The sequence below is a fragment of the Kogia breviceps genome, chromosome 3, assembly GCF_026419965.1.
Source record: "Kogia breviceps isolate mKogBre1 chromosome 3, mKogBre1 haplotype 1, whole genome shotgun sequence".
NCBI classification, from domain to species: Eukaryota; Metazoa; Chordata; class Mammalia; order Artiodactyla; family Physeteridae; genus Kogia; species Kogia breviceps.
Window position 1 is genome coordinate 169,407,487 of NC_081312.1, and position 17,251 is coordinate 169,424,737.

The following is a 17,251-nucleotide window of genomic DNA, read 5'->3' on the forward strand; positions in this document are numbered from 1 at the left end:
ATAATAATTGAAAAACAACTAGAAATCGTCAGTTTAATTACCAAAATCAGACTTTTTTACCTCATCTCAATTAACTGAAATTCTAAGGGATAGGCAGCTTTGAATATTTATTAATCTAGGACTCAATCTTCATTGTCCTTTCCTCAGAGAGGAAATAAAACATCATTGAAGCATTTTTAATCTTCTCAGTAGTAAAACAAATGCACTGTCCTTTGGCAGTATATAATTAAATACAATTTTTCCTTTACCTTACTTAAAGCTTGTTTGTAAGGGAAGGTAGGACTATCTCATTTTTACATTGTACCACAGTGCTTCTCTGTATCATACAAATTGGCTTTGAAATTCAAATTACTAATCTATTATTTGTCCCAGATAAATTGATTATTACCTTTTTTTAAAAAAATATTTTATTTATTTTATTTATTTTTGGCTGTGTTGGGTCTTCGTTGCTGTGCACAGGGTTTCTCTAGTTGCGGCGAGCAGGGGCTACTCTTCGTTGAGGTGCACAGGCTTCTCATTTCGGTGGCTTCTCTTGTTGTGGAACACGGGCTCTAGGCGCATGGGCTTCAGTAGTTGTGGCACACAGGTTCCATAGTTGTGGCTTGCGGGCTCTAGAGTGCAGGCTCAGTAGTTGTGGCACATGGGCTTAGTTAGTTGCTCCATGGCATGTGGGATCTTCCCGGACCAGGGCTCGAACCATTGTCTCCTGCATTGGTAGGCAGATTCTTAACCACTGCACCACCAGGGAAGCCCTACCTGGTTTTTAACAGCTATACTCTTAAAAATTTTTCTTTGGATGGGATGAAATAGTTATTCTATTCATTATGTGTTAAGCTATAAAGTACAGCTATGCATTGCTTTCTTTTTAAATAAAAGAAGGTAGATACAGGGAACTGTGGTTTCTGAGAATGCAGGATCTATGTCAAGAACAAGATCAGCATGAGTGTTCCAAACAAGAACCACGTCAAAAGATGATTTAATTGTGAATTGCAACATGATGGCTTAGAGACTTCCAACGAGGAAAGCTGACAGCCCAGACTTAATCTTCTAGATGGTGAAATCTATGGATGAGTCTATGAATTATAATGAGCTAAACATAATGAAGCAGATAGCAGACTAAGTCAGCAGATCTCGTGACCAAGATTTGATGGAAACTGGAGTGAAGTGGGAGGCACTGGGTGAGAGACTAAAGGTCTGAATGGAGGGAGAAGAAAAGGAATGGACTTTACCTTTGCAAACCTACTTACCACCATGTCATGGGGTCAGTGAGGTATAAGCTGGCCACAGCCTCCTTCAAGAGGCAAAAAACCTCCACAGAAGTAGAGTTAAAGACATGCCATTACACTGACTTTTTATGATTACATAAAACAACTGGTAATATGCAAGATGACTAAGAAAGAATTCTCATAAAATCTGACTTGGTACTGGCATAGGACAGACATACAGATCAATGCATTACCCTTGAGGGTCTAAAAGGAAAGCCCCACATTTATAGCCAACTGCTTGTCAATAAGAGTGCCAAATAATTGAATGAGACAAGAATAGTTAGTCTTTATAAAAAATCATACTGGGACAACAGAATATCCACATACAAAAGAATAAAATTAGACGTCTACCTCATACCATATGTAGAAATTAACTCAACATGCAAGAGCTAAAACTACAAAATTCTTAGAAGAAAACACAGGTGTTTATCTTCATGACCGGATTTGGCAGTTCTTAGATATGACAGCAAAAGACAAAAATCAACTAACTGAACTTCATCAATATTAAAGACTTCCGTGTTTTGAAGGACACCACCAAGAAGGGGAAAGGGCAAGCTCCTGAATGAGAGAAAATACTTGAAAATCCTATATCAGATTGAAGATTTGTATCTAGGATACAAAAAGAACTCTTACAATTCAATAATAAAAAGACAATCCAACTTAAAAATGGGCAAAAAGTTGAATAGACAGTTCTTCAAAGAAGATACACAAATAGACAACAAGCACATGAAAAGTGCCTCAACATTATTAGTCATCAGCGAAACGCAAATCAAAACCACAATGAGATGCCACTTCACACCTACTAGGATGGCTATAATCAGAAAGACAGGTAATGACAAGTGTTGATGGGCATGTAGAGAAATTTGAATGCTTACACACTTTGGATAAAAATGTAAAATGGTGCAGCCACTCTGGAAAACAGCATGGCAGTTCCTCAAAAGGTTAAACAGAGTTACCATATGATACAGCAATTCCATTCATAAGTATATTCCAAAAAGAAATGAAAAAAATATGTTCACACCGAAACTTGGACATGAGTGTTCATAGCAGCATTATTAACAATACCCAAAAAAGTGGAAACAACCCAAAGGTCCATCAACTGATGAATGGATAAATAAAATGTGGTATGTCCATACAAATGAATATTATTCAGCAATAAAAAGAAATGAAGTATTGATCCATGCTACAAAACAGATGTACCTTAAAAATATTATCCTGAATGAAAGAAGGCAGTCACAAAGGACCCCATATTCTGTGATTCCACTGACATGAAATATCCAAAATAGGCAAATCTATAGAAACAGGGAGTATAGTCGTGGTACTAGGGCTGGGAATATGAGGAAGGGAAAACTGGCACAGGGTGATGGCTAAAAAGTATAGGGTTTCTTTTTAGGGTGATGAAAATGGTCTAAAATTGATTGTGGTGATAACTGTATAACTCTTTGAATATACTAAAAGTCACTGAATTGTACAGTTTAAATGAGTGAACTGCATGGTATGTTCATTATATTTCAATAAAGCTGTCACCAAAAAATAATGGATGCTGTGGGGTAATGGTGTGCTGCTCAGCTTCAGATCACTAGCCATGGTTCAAGACACAGACAGTCAACAGTGTGCCCTTTTTATGGAAAAGTGATATAGGAAAAAGCTGTCTTTTTTACTGGTACCAAATCTAAAAAAATAACAGACAAATCTGTGTTTCACTGCTCAAAGCATGGAGTGATTTATATTTCCCCCAATTAAGTGACTTTTGGGTCCCAAAACTGATTAAAAATTACCTTATGTTTTAGCATATTAATCTGAATATCCATTTCAATTTGATTGGTTTTTAAATCTCCATGGAAACTAAGCTCTCCATTTTCATATTCATTTAACTTCCTTCTTGGCATTTTTAAGAGTTTCTTAAGTCTGTAGAAATGCATAGAATGAATAAGTCAAGTTCTTGAAGAGTAGACAATAATTATTTAAACAGATATATGTTCTATCATATAAAATAAACTCTATAAATTATAATCCTTTCTCATCTGTTCTAATCTAATATTGTTTGAAAGCATAATAACTAAATTATAATCTTAGGTAAATAATATGAAGAAAAATTTTATGACACATGCAAAGTAAAGAGTTAATATAGTGTGTGTATACATATATTATACAGTTCTTATAAGTAAGCTGTTATTAGTATCCATTTTTAGTATGTTAATATGAAATATGAACTTATTATTAAATACTAGTTATAAACCAGAGATCAGTATCCAAGCTGAAGAAGAAGAGCATTATCATATATGAATGTTTTGAAAAGACACAAAAAGACATTTTGGTACCTACTGACCACAGCCTCTACAAGAAGCAAAGAAGAACACACAAAAAACATTGACACTCACTCAAAATAGAAAAAGAAACAAGAAAGAAAAATGTTTGGAGTCTGAGTTGATGGGGAAAAAAAACAGGCTGAGCTTCATAAAAAAGGAAATGAGCAGAGAGAGAATGTGTACCAGTCTCTTCAAGCTGTTTTAAGAGATCTAGAAATCTTGCCCAGCACAATGTTAACAAAATGCCAAGCAATGTAGAGAAAATTAAATGAGAGAGAAATACTAATGAGAATCAGGGAAGAACCATAAGTATAATACCAAAATCCACAGATGCTCAAGTCCTCCTAAGCACATACTCCTGTATACTTTAAATCATCTCTAGATCACTTATAATACCTAATGCAAGGTAAATGCTATGTAGTTATAAATACAATGTAAATAAATGCTATGGAAATAGTTGCCACCTGAGGCCAATCCAAGTTTTGCTTTTTGGAACTTTCTGGAATTTTTTTCCCCCTGAATACCTTCAATCTGAGGTTGGTTGAATCTGTGGATTCTGAGGGCTAACTGTGCTCAGCAAATAACCAGAAAGGAAGCCATGTGGAGGCATCACCGATATTGGGAAACACTCTTTTTTTTTTTTTTAATCTGAGTGGTCAAAACATGATCACCAATTTTATTATTCTTTAAGTCATACGTATGTTTTTGTATGTATATTTTAGAACTAAACTTTGAGAGCAGAAAGAAAATATAAGCAAAGTCAAGATAGTTTTTGATGTTGTTAAACAGTGACACAAATAGGTTTTTAGATATTAAAATACTTGAACGCTGAAGGGGAAGAACACAACTGAAAGAAGGCAGGATTACCAAAAAAGAGCAAAGATATCTTTCAGACATAACAATTCACGGTAGATGATGAAGAGCAGAGTGACATTACTATATGCAAGGCACACTATTGTTATTGTCTTAGAAATAATTAAAGAGGAACTGTAATACTGGGGCAGTCGTATTACAGTTTCAGATTGTGCTGTGAGTTTCCAAAGTAAACTTTAAAATAGGATGGATGATTTGTTTAAGTATGAATATACACATATAAAATGAATTTGTATCTAAGGTTTTAATAAAACAAAATTATAGTTAAATCAATTAATAGTTGAAATTATCAGAAATATTAAAATCTTACCCAGTAATTTCTTTTTCTAATTCACTACTTTTCTTCATTTCTTGATCCAAACTATATTCCAGAGACTGTTTTAACTCAATACATTTCTTTAATTGCTCCTTTTCATCCTCAGACTTTGAAAAAAAATTTTTAATTATTTTTTAAAACCTAGAGACTTACTCTTCTTTCTTAAAAATATTACTTCTCATGAGTTCATGAGTAATATACGTTTATAGTGAAACACAGTTTATAAACCTGATGCCAATAAGGACAGATTTCAAAAATAATGACTTTTCTTGAAACAGCTTATGTTGATTTTTCATTTTCATCATTTCATCATTTTTCTAGAATTTAAATTGCCAAAATTTATTTGTTAAAAACAGACGTTTGGGGACTTCCCTGGTGGCATGGTGGATGAGACTCCATGCTCCCAATGCAGGGGGCCTGGGTTCAATCCTTGGTCAGAGAACTAGATCCCACATGCATGCCGCAACTAAGAGGTTGCATGCCACAACTAAGGAGCACACCTGCTGCAACTGGGGCGCCCGCCTGCTGCAACCAAGACCTGGAGCAACCAAAAGTATATATATAATAAATAAATTAATTAATTAAAACCCAGAGGTTTTTACACATTAATGAAATTTTTTTAAAGAGTGGCTATATTTACGTTTTAGTTTCTAAAGATGCCCTAGAAACATTTTCATCAATGGTTTAAGATATTCCAGGTTTTGTTAAATCACATCTTACTAATATAATCTTTGAAAAATTCCCATGCAACATGAGATAAAGTCTTTCATTCTCTGTAAGCATTCTTCCATAGGTTTCAATTTCTCCATTTCTATTAACCATTCTTCTCTTTAAATAAAGTTTGTCTTCTATACACTACATAAAAATGTAACTTCTTCTTGATTCTTGTAGCTTTTTCTCTCATCCTTTTTCTCCCCCGCCCCCACCACTGGACTCTTACATTCTTTTTTTAATTAATTAATTTATTTTATTTATTTATTTTTGGCTGCGTTGGGTCTTTGTTGCTGCGTGTGGGCTTTCTCTAGTTGTGGTGAGCGGGGGCTACTCTTTGTTGTGGTGCGTGGGCTTCTCACTGTGGTGACTTCTCTTGTTGCGGAGCATGAGCTCTAGGCACACGGGCTCAGTAGTTGTGGCTCGCGGGCTCTAGAGCGCAGGCTCAGTAGTTGTGGCGCACAGGCTTAGTTGCTCTGCGGCATGTGGGATCTTCCCAGACCAGGGCTCGAACCTGTGTCCCCTGCATTGGCAGGCGGATTCTTAACCACTGTGCTACCAGGGAAGCCCTGGACTCTTACATTCTTTAATGCATGGTCTCATCCACAATTCATCTTTCATCACTTATTCTCTTCTTTTACACTAAATTGACTTTCAATCTTGTAACTCCACTAAAAGTTTTGAGGGTCATCAAGAACCGTTTCTTCAGTCCTTACCCTGCTTTACTTCTCAGAAGCAACCGCTAACATGACCACACTCTGCCTCTGCTCCTCTGAGCCCACCTCAGTCTGAATGACAGTAACCCCTGATGTTCAGTCCTTGACCCTTTCTAATCCTCTTTCTAAATTCTCTCAGGGCTCCTTACATCTCAAGCCTTCATACCGGATTCCCTAACCTACCTTTCCAGTCTTGACCCCTTTTCTCTCCCCCTTCTCGCTCCTCATAGACAACATCCTCAGCCACACTCATGAGCCATTACTCAGCGTGGATTATCCTTGTACAGAGCTATTCTTAGACACTTTATGTGTATTCTTGTTGGTGTTACTTTGAGTGTAGTGTTATTTTCTAATCTTGGAGGGCATCCTCACCCTTAGGATGTTGACCAGCATACTTTGTCTTTATTTTGTATTATAATGCAAAAGTTTTTCACAGGGATCAGATTTTCAATTATTTGCCCTTGTTTTCTATTTTTTTTTTTTTTTTTTTTGGCTGCATTGGATCTTCGTTGCTGCGTGCAGGCTTTCTCTAGTTGCGGTGAGTGGGGGCTTCTCTTCGCTGTGGTGCATGGGCTTCTCACTGCGGTGGCTTCTCTTGTTGCAGAGCACAGGCTCTAGGCACGTGGGCTGCAGCAGTTGCAGCACACGGGCTCAGTAGTTGTGGCGCACGGGCTTAGTGGCTCCCTGGCATGTGGGATCTTCCCAGACCAGGGATCGAACCCATGTCCAATGCATTGGCAGGCGGATTCCTAACCACTGCACCAGGGAAGTCCCTGCCCTTGTTTTCTTTTGAATAATTTCCTATTCCATAGAGACTTGACCTTATGGAAGTCTTCTGATACTCCTTTCAGGTGAATACTCAACTATATTGTTTAGAGTCTTGAGTCAGCTGGAACTCTCTCTTCTTCCCAGCCCAGATTCTTCATCTCAACACTGTGCTGACCATATATCTTTTTTTTTTTTTTTTTTTGCGGTACGCAGGCCTCTCACTGTTGTGGCCTCTCCTGTTGAGGAGCGCAGGCTCTGGACACGCAGGCTCAGTGGCCATGGCTCACGGGCCCAGCTGCTCCGCGGCATGTGGGATCTTCCCAGACCGGGGCACGAACCTGTGTCCCCTGCATCGGCAGGCGGACTCTCAACCACTGCGCCACCAGGGAAGCCCTGACCATATATCTTAACTCAGGTTGGCTCTGGCCTGGGGATTCCTGAGATGAGAACTTTCTAGAGAAGCCAAGGCTACTGACTGAGTTGGTGAAAAGCTGTCTCATTAAATTTTTGATTTGTGTAGACCTTAAAGTGGCCAATAATTCTATGTCATAATCCTAACTAATTTCTATAGGAATCTACAGAAAATCCCTCATTATTTTTTTAATACGCTTAATCAGTGTGGGGTATTCTTACAAAATTTTCAATTTCTGATACCCGAATAGACTTCTGTTTGACAATATAAGGGGACATCTGGCACTCTCATTCACATAAGACTCCTTTTGTCAACATATTGTATTGTCATTTGTATGAAAAGTATGCTAATACAATGTGACTAATTTATATCAAGTCTAGAAAAAATAATTTTCAATGTTTCTTTGAACACAAGAAGCACCAGTCAACAGAATGTTCTAGTTCCCCTGACAAGTATATCTCTATAATGACACTGCATGAATCTAACTATTGTGATGGAACGAAACGAGTTGGTAGGTGCATCTACCTCATCCCTCCAACTTAGGGTTCACAATAGAATCTTCTGATTTTTAAATCATAGGTAGCTTTCCCTACAAAGGAGAGTATAAACAGCAGGAGAATCCCTTTCTGCTTGGTAAATAGTTACATCGCTTTCACTATACATCAATAAATTAGAATCCTGGATTACACATCAGTCTTTTCTGAGACTGGCTGTTAACACCTTTGAAAGGCTGATGAATTCAAGTGTCTGGGAAAAAAATTGTTCCTGAACTTGCTATGCTAGAAGCACCTGTTACTATGTAAGGCCCTGATTGAGCAGCCATTTCTACTTTTTTCACTGGCATGTCCTTTCTTTTTTTAAAGAAAAAAGGGGGACTTCCCTGGAGGTCCAGTGGTTAAGACTTTGCCTTCCAATGCAGGGAGTTCGATCCCTGGTCAGGTAGCTAAGATCCCACATGCCTCCTGGCCAAAAAACCAAAACATAAAACAGAAGCAATATTGTATCAAATTCAATAAAGACTTTAAGAATGGTCCACATCAAAAAGATCTTTAAAAAATAAAGTAAAATAAAATCCAAGGAAGGAAAAATTACATTCCTTTCAGAAAAATACTTGCGTAGTGACCTAGTATTCCTTCTTGATAAAGAAAACGAACTACAACATTAAAAGTAATTCATTCTCAAAATAGCACTGGAGGGTTTAGATTACAAGGGGTATTCAGAATTCTAGATCAAATCATTACTCAAATTTCTGGACTCAAATAGGTATTTGTGTATCACTGTTCATAGCAGCATTATTAACAATAGCCAGAAGGTGGAAAAATCCCAGTGTTCATAGACAGATGAATGAATAAACAAAATGTGGTATACATAAAATATTGCTTTTGGACTGTCACAATCTTTTTAATTAAAATCTTACTACATAAATCAATTTTATTATTTCAGTCAACTTCCTCTATAAAGAGGAATTATGCTACTAGTAGCAAGTAGTATCAATATAAAAATAAACTTTTATCAATGAGACTTTTCATATTGTCCAAAATATTCTTATATATTACTAATAAAAAAAAATAAAATTCCTTTTCAGCATGACAGAAATTAAGAGATTGACTTACTGAACTTGTACTTAACAGGTTTTTCTGAAGCTGTTCAATTTTGCCCGCTTGCTTTTTGACTGTAGCTTTTAACTTGGCATTTTCAATTTCAAGCCTAAAATGCATATTTTAAAATAATTATTCTCACACACAGATTTTTAAAATACCACACATTTTCTGAACAAACACCTGCAGGTTCAATTACATACGTTCTTAGAATTTTGAAAAGTAGATGATTTGGCAATTGTGCCGTTTTCTAGTTGTGCTCTGTGGATAATGTGCAAAATTTAGAAATAATGGAGAAAAATTAAGCATTTCAAAATAGCTCAAAGCTGAAATGTTTACCCAGCTTCACAATGATGTATTTATTGTCATTACTGATATAATTCTCATACTATACTGCTTATCTGCTCTCTACTTATACTTAAGTTATTTTCTGTGCTGCTTTAAATTGTACTTTTGGATGTGATCCTGCATCTTCTCAGCATATCTCATGGCCTCTGTACGTCGATCCTGTGCTTCTTGCAACTAAAAGGAGAAAAAAAAGTTTTAATTACTGATAATCTAGCAAATCCGCCATCATCTGTTTTTACGTCTTTCATCTGTATATTGTTTATGGCTACTTTCCTGCTGCAACAGCAGAGTTGAGTTGCTACAACAGACACCTTGTGAACCACAAAGCCTAAAATACTTACTCTCTGGCCCTTTACAAGTTACTGACCTCTAGTACTAAACCACAACATCATTCATGCTTTAAATTATATTTTATCAAATAAATACACAAATGTATAAATTGGCCAAATGGGGAAAGACATTTATATTTTTTATTCCACGCTCTGTACCAACTATAATTTTAAATAGCCACATATGTGAATGACCACAGCTCTTCCGGTGATTATGAACGTTCACACTACACACTACTGTTGGTGACAACCAGATGTTTCAGGGACTAGTGTGAGAGGCAGTATCTACACAGGAGCCAGAATACGTGGCTCTGAGTCCCAATTCCACCAGTTATTTGCTGTATGTCCTTGAGCAAATTACTTAAATTTTCTGTGTCTCAGTTTCTCCAGCAGTAAAATGAAGATAATAATAGCACTGACCTCACTGGGATGTCGGGAAGATTAAATTGGGGGGTATACATAACGTATTTAGAAAAGTACGTGGCACATAGTAAATGCTAAGTGTTTACAATTAGAATTATTACTACTGCTGTATTTTATGTTCTAAACAATTTGATATTTTAGGCAGATGGCATGCCAACAGAAGTGGTCTCCTGTACAAGTCACACTGAAATCATTCTCCATACCATTGAAATTGGCAGTAAACAGGGAGCATGAAGACCAGAATGTATGTGCCCAGTGCTTCAAAAACTTTCACTGATTCCACTAATCAACCAGTACTTTTTTCCACTTATAATAATTTATAACTTACTTCCTCTCTGTACTACTCAGTGGGCAGTGATCATGGATTAATATGCAAATAGCACCTCCTGGATTGAGTGGTACATAACTTACATGACCATCAGAGGAAGGGTTAAGTCACTGGCATGGAAATATCACCCTATTGCTAAGTCAAAGTTCTGAATCAATTCACTCCCAGAGACTGTTTATGTCTAGAAAGTACTTGGATGAGAAAATTAAGGTTATGTGGTATGGATATCGGAGAAGCTATCCACAGAGCTTTACAGTTGGCGAAATGCTATAAATGTGAAAATCCCCAGTTCTGGCTGCATAATGAAGGAAGGCAAATTTAGATTTTTTCTTCCAGAGTGAGGGAAAAAAAAAAGAGCATTTAATTGAACAATTCTCCTCTATTAGATTAAGAGCTTTTAATTTTACATTTAATTGCATAAAATACATTTTAATAAAAGTATTATTATATCAGTATCTCCAAGAAAAAATTATTGGTATGGTATAAAGTACTTAATTGTATCCTAGCAACTGTTAAGCTAAAATATTTTCAATTTATGCAAGACAGGTGCCATGCATATCAATAAATAATCCCTGTTAGACAAATTTATACTTAGACAAGATTCTCTCTCATGAAAAAAATTAAAACAGTGTAAAATTAAGGGCTCAACTGTTCTTCACAGATTAGATGACAGGGTCAATGAGAGCTAGGACAGTCAGAGAGAGCTTCGTGGAGAAGACTGGGGGCCAGGTCTGAATAAATGAAGGATTAGGAAGAAGGAAAAGAAACTGTAAAGACAGAAAGGACAGCATGAGTTAAGGCCAAGAAAAGGTGAAATCAGCCAATTAACTCAGAGCATAAAATCCAACAGCAGGGAGATAAAAATTATGTCCACACAGTAACTTGTAAATGCATGTTCACAGCAGCATTATTAACAGCCCCAAGGTGGAAATAACCCAAAGGCCCATCAACTGATGAATGGATGAATGGGTTAGCCACATAACGTGCTGTTCGACAATAAACAGAAATGGAAGTACTGATATGCACTATAACATGGATGAACCTCGAAAATGTTACGTCAAATGAGAAAAGCTAATCACAAAGGACCACATTCCATTTATATGAAATACCCAGAATAGGCACATCTACAGAGACAGAGATTAGACTGGTGGTTGCTGGGGCTGAGGGAGATGCGGGCCATGGGTGATGGCTAAGGGATGCAGTGTTTTCCTTTGGGGGTGATGGAGATGCTCTATAATTGACTGTGATGCCAAGTGCACGACTCTCTGAATATACAAGGAGAGACTGAACTACACATTTTAAATGGGTGAGTTATACAATATGTGAATTATCTCAATAGTTTTAAAAATACAATGGCAGGATCTAGATAATTTTCTATTTTGGGTGTACATACTATACACAATCTGAGTATCTCTACGCTTTTACAATATATCTAAAATGAAAAGAAAATGAAGGCAATGCCTAACTTCAACTGGTTTGTATAATGACCTTTCTGCACAAGTTACTCTGAAATCCATGAAATAAATATACACAGATACTATATCCATTCACGAAAGTGAAGATGAAAAATGACAATTTTATGGAACATTCCATTAAACATTATCCTCTGATTTTATCTGGCTTGCTTCATCATGGTAGTAGAGATATCACTAAAAAATACTGTTTAATAGAAAAAAAAGTCTCTCAACTTCTGTGAGGAATCATGCACAATTCTCAACTTTCCTAAGGGTAAATAAATATTGTAAGAAAAAATATATAATGCAAACGGCAGAATGAAAGTCAGAGTTTAAGAAACAAGTGCATTATAAAGATAACAAAATTGTAATAAATTTACTTGTAATGAAAATACAAAAGAAAGCCGTCCATGAAAATTAGTATCCTAAAACACTTTATCCTATACATTAAGTATTGACACATTAAATTTCATACATACCTGACTTGTGACTTGACGTAATTTTTTCTTTAAATCCTGTGCCTCATCTTCTAAATTAGTACGATAACGTGACGTGACCTCCAGTGAAGCCTCTGACATAGATTGCTTTTTTAGGGTATCAGCCAGTTCTTGTTGAAGTTGTCTCACAAGTACCTAATAAGATACTCTGTCACCGATTTTATAAATTACCTTGTTATGTTAATAATAGATAACTCCAACATATGTACTTTGAAAACTATCACCAGAGACATCAATTTGTCTCCTTCTTCTCCTATGTGCACCTTCCTGCTCACTGAATTTGGTTTAAGACACAGAAGGTGTTACCCTCTGGCCTTATCGCTATTAAGTTACTTAGACAATGGATTCAGTCCCACTATCCACTTCCCGCCCTTCCCGATCAATTTGCAGAGCTTGAGGACCTCCTCAAGTCTCAGAAAGAAAGGGGTGTGTAGGTGGGACGAGTGGTGGGAACATCTTCCCTCTTCTCTACTGGAGGCTTCAATTAACTATAGAGATCCTCACATATTCAATCCCGTGCTCAACAGATTCCTATCTCAGAATTAAAATGAGGTCATTCCCATTTTAATTCCTAGAGTTAAAATGAGACCTTCAGGGCCTCCCGACGGCAGCCCCTATGACCCTGTCCCCCACTCTATTCCTGCTACTCATGAATCTGCCACCCCTCACTAGTCTGAAAATGGGAGTCCAATGCCAAATTAATAAGTCACAGAGAGCTACAATTCTCTTTGTATTGGACAAATTTCTATCCAAATGATAGTAACTGAGCCTTGAAATGAGAATTATGAGCAAATTATCTGTAAAAATGTTCCAAGTAAATTATAAGTAGAAGTGGGAAGATTAAATCAAGTATAGTTTTGCTAAAGCTCACTACTTTAATCCCAAATTATGATTTAATGGAAAGTAGATGCCTTTAAAGAGTTGAGAGGTCATAAGAATACATGGTTTGAGGCTGAACTATTTCCCAAATTAATTCAACTTGACATGAATAAAAATAAAATTATAGCAACTAAAAAGTTATGACAAGCTACTGAAGGAAAAGTACTATGAGATATGGCATCAACACATCAGTTCATCTGGGAAATCTGGAATTGACTGTCAAGGTAATACACACAACTGAATCTTAAATTTCAAAATAATTCATTTTAGATCTGAGCATTTCATTTATCTGCTTCATCATCATACTAAAATGTGGTGACATAAAGATTAAAATTATTATCTTAGCAGTAGAAGAGTAAATTACTAATACCTGTCTATAGCCATTAACAATTTATAACTTAATCTCTTAAAATTTCATAGGTGACACAATGTCTCTACTCAAAGTAAAGCACCTCTCAGGTCTAATTCTTTATTTGCTGGATACAAGGTATGTTTTTAGGCTGACTTACAGTCTATAGATTTATAGTCTATATATTTTTTATACTCAACTAGATTCAACATTTAGCCATAATCAAAATCACTTTGAATTTTCTTTCAGGAAGTCTGAGAATTATTTCTCTTCTTGGATACTTACTTCTCTTTCTGTTTTCTCATTTTCATACTGATACATTCTCTCTTTCAAATGATTACATTCATTGATTAACTCCTTGTTTCTTTCCTCCAGCATCAGACCTTGTTTTTCACTTTCAGCTTGAAGTTTTTTCACAATGTCCTGAAACTGGTCTTGGATGTTAATTACTGTCTTCTCTTTACTGTCAGCTTTGTTTTGTGCATTATCCAGTTGCTGTCTGAGCAACATGTTTTCACTCTGGAGTTGAGATAATCTCTCTTCTAAGGATTCCTGCTTTCCAATGTATTTATTCACTTTGCCTTGTTCGCTTTGATACATCTGTTCAATTTCCTTCTTTTGACACTGTGCTTGGCTTAGGTCTCTCTGTACACGTTCTAACACCAAAGTCTTTTCCCTCAGAGCATCCCTTGTGTGATGGAGATTGGTTTCTAGGCTATTGAATTTACTTTCAGCTTTAGAAAGTTGCTGGGAAAGCATCTCATTGTTATCGTTCAGGTTAGACACTTCAAAATTCATTTTGTCCTGTAAGCGTAACCACTCATCTCTTGCTCTCTGGAAGGCAAGTTCCAGGTCTCTTTTTGATGTCTGACTTTGATGGTGATCATGTATGGCAGTAGCCAGTCTAGAACGGTAGGATTCCACTTCTGTTTCCAGTCTTTCTTTGCTTTGTTTTTCATTCTCCAGCTTAGAGTTTAGCATTGTATTCTCAGCTGTCAGAACATTAAGCTGTCCAGTATATTGAAATATTGTCTTTGTTAATGTTTCCTCATTCAGTTTTATTGTCTTTTGAAGATCATCATTCTTTTCTTTTACAATTTCAATGTCCTCAAAATATTTCTTTTCCTTTTCCTGGTTCTGACATTTTATTGTGTCTATTTCCAGTCTTAGCATGCCAACTTCATCCTGCAACATGTGGTTTTTATGTAACAGATCTTTTTCTTTTTGAGGGCTATCAGACACCTAAGTGAAACAAAGGAGATTTTTAGCTAGTACTCAATAAATTGACATTTCATGATTTCCTCTGAAAGACTAACCTATATGTTTATATGACAAGGCTGCAATAAGTGGATATCCAACTGGAAAAAATTCAGGTTGGATACAAACCTCAGACTTCTTACATGCAGAAATCTTCAAAAGTTCAAAAATTTAATTGAAAACAATGAATCCATGAAAGTAAAAAAGAAACCACAAGAGAATTCTTAAGAAGCTCAGAATTGGAAAGGCCTTTCTCTAAATTATAACAAACCAGAAGGCTTAAAATAAAAGATTAATAAATCTGACTACACTTAAAAACTGCATATGATGTGATATATTTATACAATGGAATACTACTCAGCCATAAAAAAGAATGAAATAATGCCATTTGCAGCAACATGGATGGACCTAGAGACTATCATACTAAGTGAAGTAAGCCAGACAGAAAGACAAACATCATATGATACCGCTTATACATGGAATCTAAAAAAATGATACAAATAAACTTATTTACAAAACAGAAAAAGACTCACAGACATAGAAAACAAACTTATGGTTACTAAAGGGGAAAGAGGGGGAGGGATTCATTAGGAGGTTGGGATTAATATATATACACTACTATATAAAAAACAGATAACCAACAATGACCTACTGTGTAGCATGGGGAACTACACTCAATATTTGGAAAAATAATCTATAAAAGTATATATATATATATATATATATATATATAAAACTGAATCACTGTGCTGTATACCTGAAACTAACATAATATTATAAATCAACTACACTTCAATAAAAAATAAAATACCACCCACTAGCTTAAAAAAAATTATATCTGCTATCTAACTTATACAGCTACCCCATAGTAAAAGCCTTAGCTCTGTATATATTTTGACAGATTAAATTTCCTAAAAAAATTTTTTTCCTGAGAATATTCCATAAATATTCTATGTTTCTAATATTTTTATAGTCAGTTACAAGAATTACATCTACTGATAACTGTACTAAGCACTTCTACAAACATCAGTTAACTCATTTAGCTATGATAGTCCTGGAAATGAGGAAGTCAAAAATACAAGCAAGCTGCAGGCTTTTCCCCAGGTCTTCTGACTTTACTGAGTCCTCTTACACCAAACCACAGCTAGTTCTCTAGTACAAACATATAAATACGAAATAAGCCTTATATTTCATTAATGGTGCATACACTAGTGGTAAATAAGGTAAAATTTATAGAGATCTTAGAAAATCATGAGATTATTCGCTGCTGCAATAACTTTTATTCTCTCTTCATAATGCTTAAAATAGTAAGGTAGGGGGAAATACAATGAACTGTTTCACTAAAAATAAAATACTTATCAATAAATTATCACTAAATAAATATTATGGCATATCTATTTCCTCCTTACCATCAGTGGAAGGGATAAACTAACCTATTAATCTATTAAGGAAGTGAAATCACTGCCAAAACCCATAATGTTGTTTTGTTTGTTTGTTTGTGGGTTTTCTTTCTTTCTTTCTTTTTTTTTTTGGTACTTTTATAAGTTTATTCTAAGGCAATAATTTTTTAAGTGCTCAAAAATGTTTTTACAACTAATGCTGCAGCTTTTACGATACTGAAAAATTGTAAGTGATGTGAAAATGTCATTGATGGGGTATTGGTTAAAGAAATGACAGTGAAGCCAAGAACAGACTCTGATTTAGACACTGAAAATGATGAGATGCATAGTGATTGACATGTTCACTCCAAAGCAGAGGGCAAGAACGTATTCAGTGCTGGGATTTGGTTGGGGAGTGTGGTCAATGGTGGAGTACACATGGTCTTCCCTGCCTGAACCGCCATCAGGGTGCAGACTTTTCTAGATGGTAGCAATAGTTTTGAGATTATGAAAAGTTCATCAGTTCCTATGGAAAATATTAAAAGCCTCTCCTTGGATGAGGCTATTGTATGTTACTGCTTGACTGTTGCAGACAAATGGATTTGAATTAAAAATACCACTTGAATTAAATTTAATCAAATATAATTCAATTATGTTTGAATTAAAAATATTAAATATCCAAGAGACGAGAAACGTCACCCCCCCAAATATACTTAAATAGGTTTTAAATATCCTCTATACTGTCTGTGATGTATAGTATTGGTTTTTAAAATATATACATATACAGATACATACACACAAATATTTGAAAATGATTAAAGAAAATACCTCAGAATTCATTTCCTTATTACTCATTTCTATCTCCTTTTGTTTGGCAAGGTGATTGGTCAGGATTCCATCTTGTAAAATTCTGGCATTCTGCTCTCGAGAAAGCTGCCTCTGAGTGTCATTTCGCTCTTCTACAACCTGGAGACACATTTCATGAGGTTTTTGGTCTCATACCATTAAAAAAAAAAAGTCAAAAGCTTAAGAGCAGAATT

General features: G+C 35.7%; 1 protein-coding gene across 2 annotated transcripts in view; it reads right to left on the reverse strand.

Moving 5' to 3' along the window:
* ANKRD26 (ankyrin repeat domain containing 26) overlaps positions 1-17,251 on the reverse strand; it is a 93,695-nt gene that overhangs the window by 13,421 nt on the left and 63,023 nt on the right. For both annotated transcript variants that reach the window (XM_059056664.2, XM_067030267.1), the window contains 7 exons: positions 17,040-17,177; positions 13,861-14,817; positions 12,330-12,482; positions 9,420-9,490; positions 8,984-9,077; positions 4,758-4,870; positions 3,044-3,173 (listed from right to left, as the gene is read on the reverse strand). In XM_059056664.2, the coding sequence (XP_058912647.1) occupies positions 3,044-3,173; positions 4,758-4,870; positions 8,984-9,077; positions 9,420-9,490; positions 12,330-12,482; positions 13,861-14,817; positions 17,040-17,177 (1,656 nt within the window). The remainder of the gene's footprint in view (positions 1-3,043; positions 3,174-4,757; positions 4,871-8,983; positions 9,078-9,419; positions 9,491-12,329; positions 12,483-13,860; positions 14,818-17,039; positions 17,178-17,251) is intronic.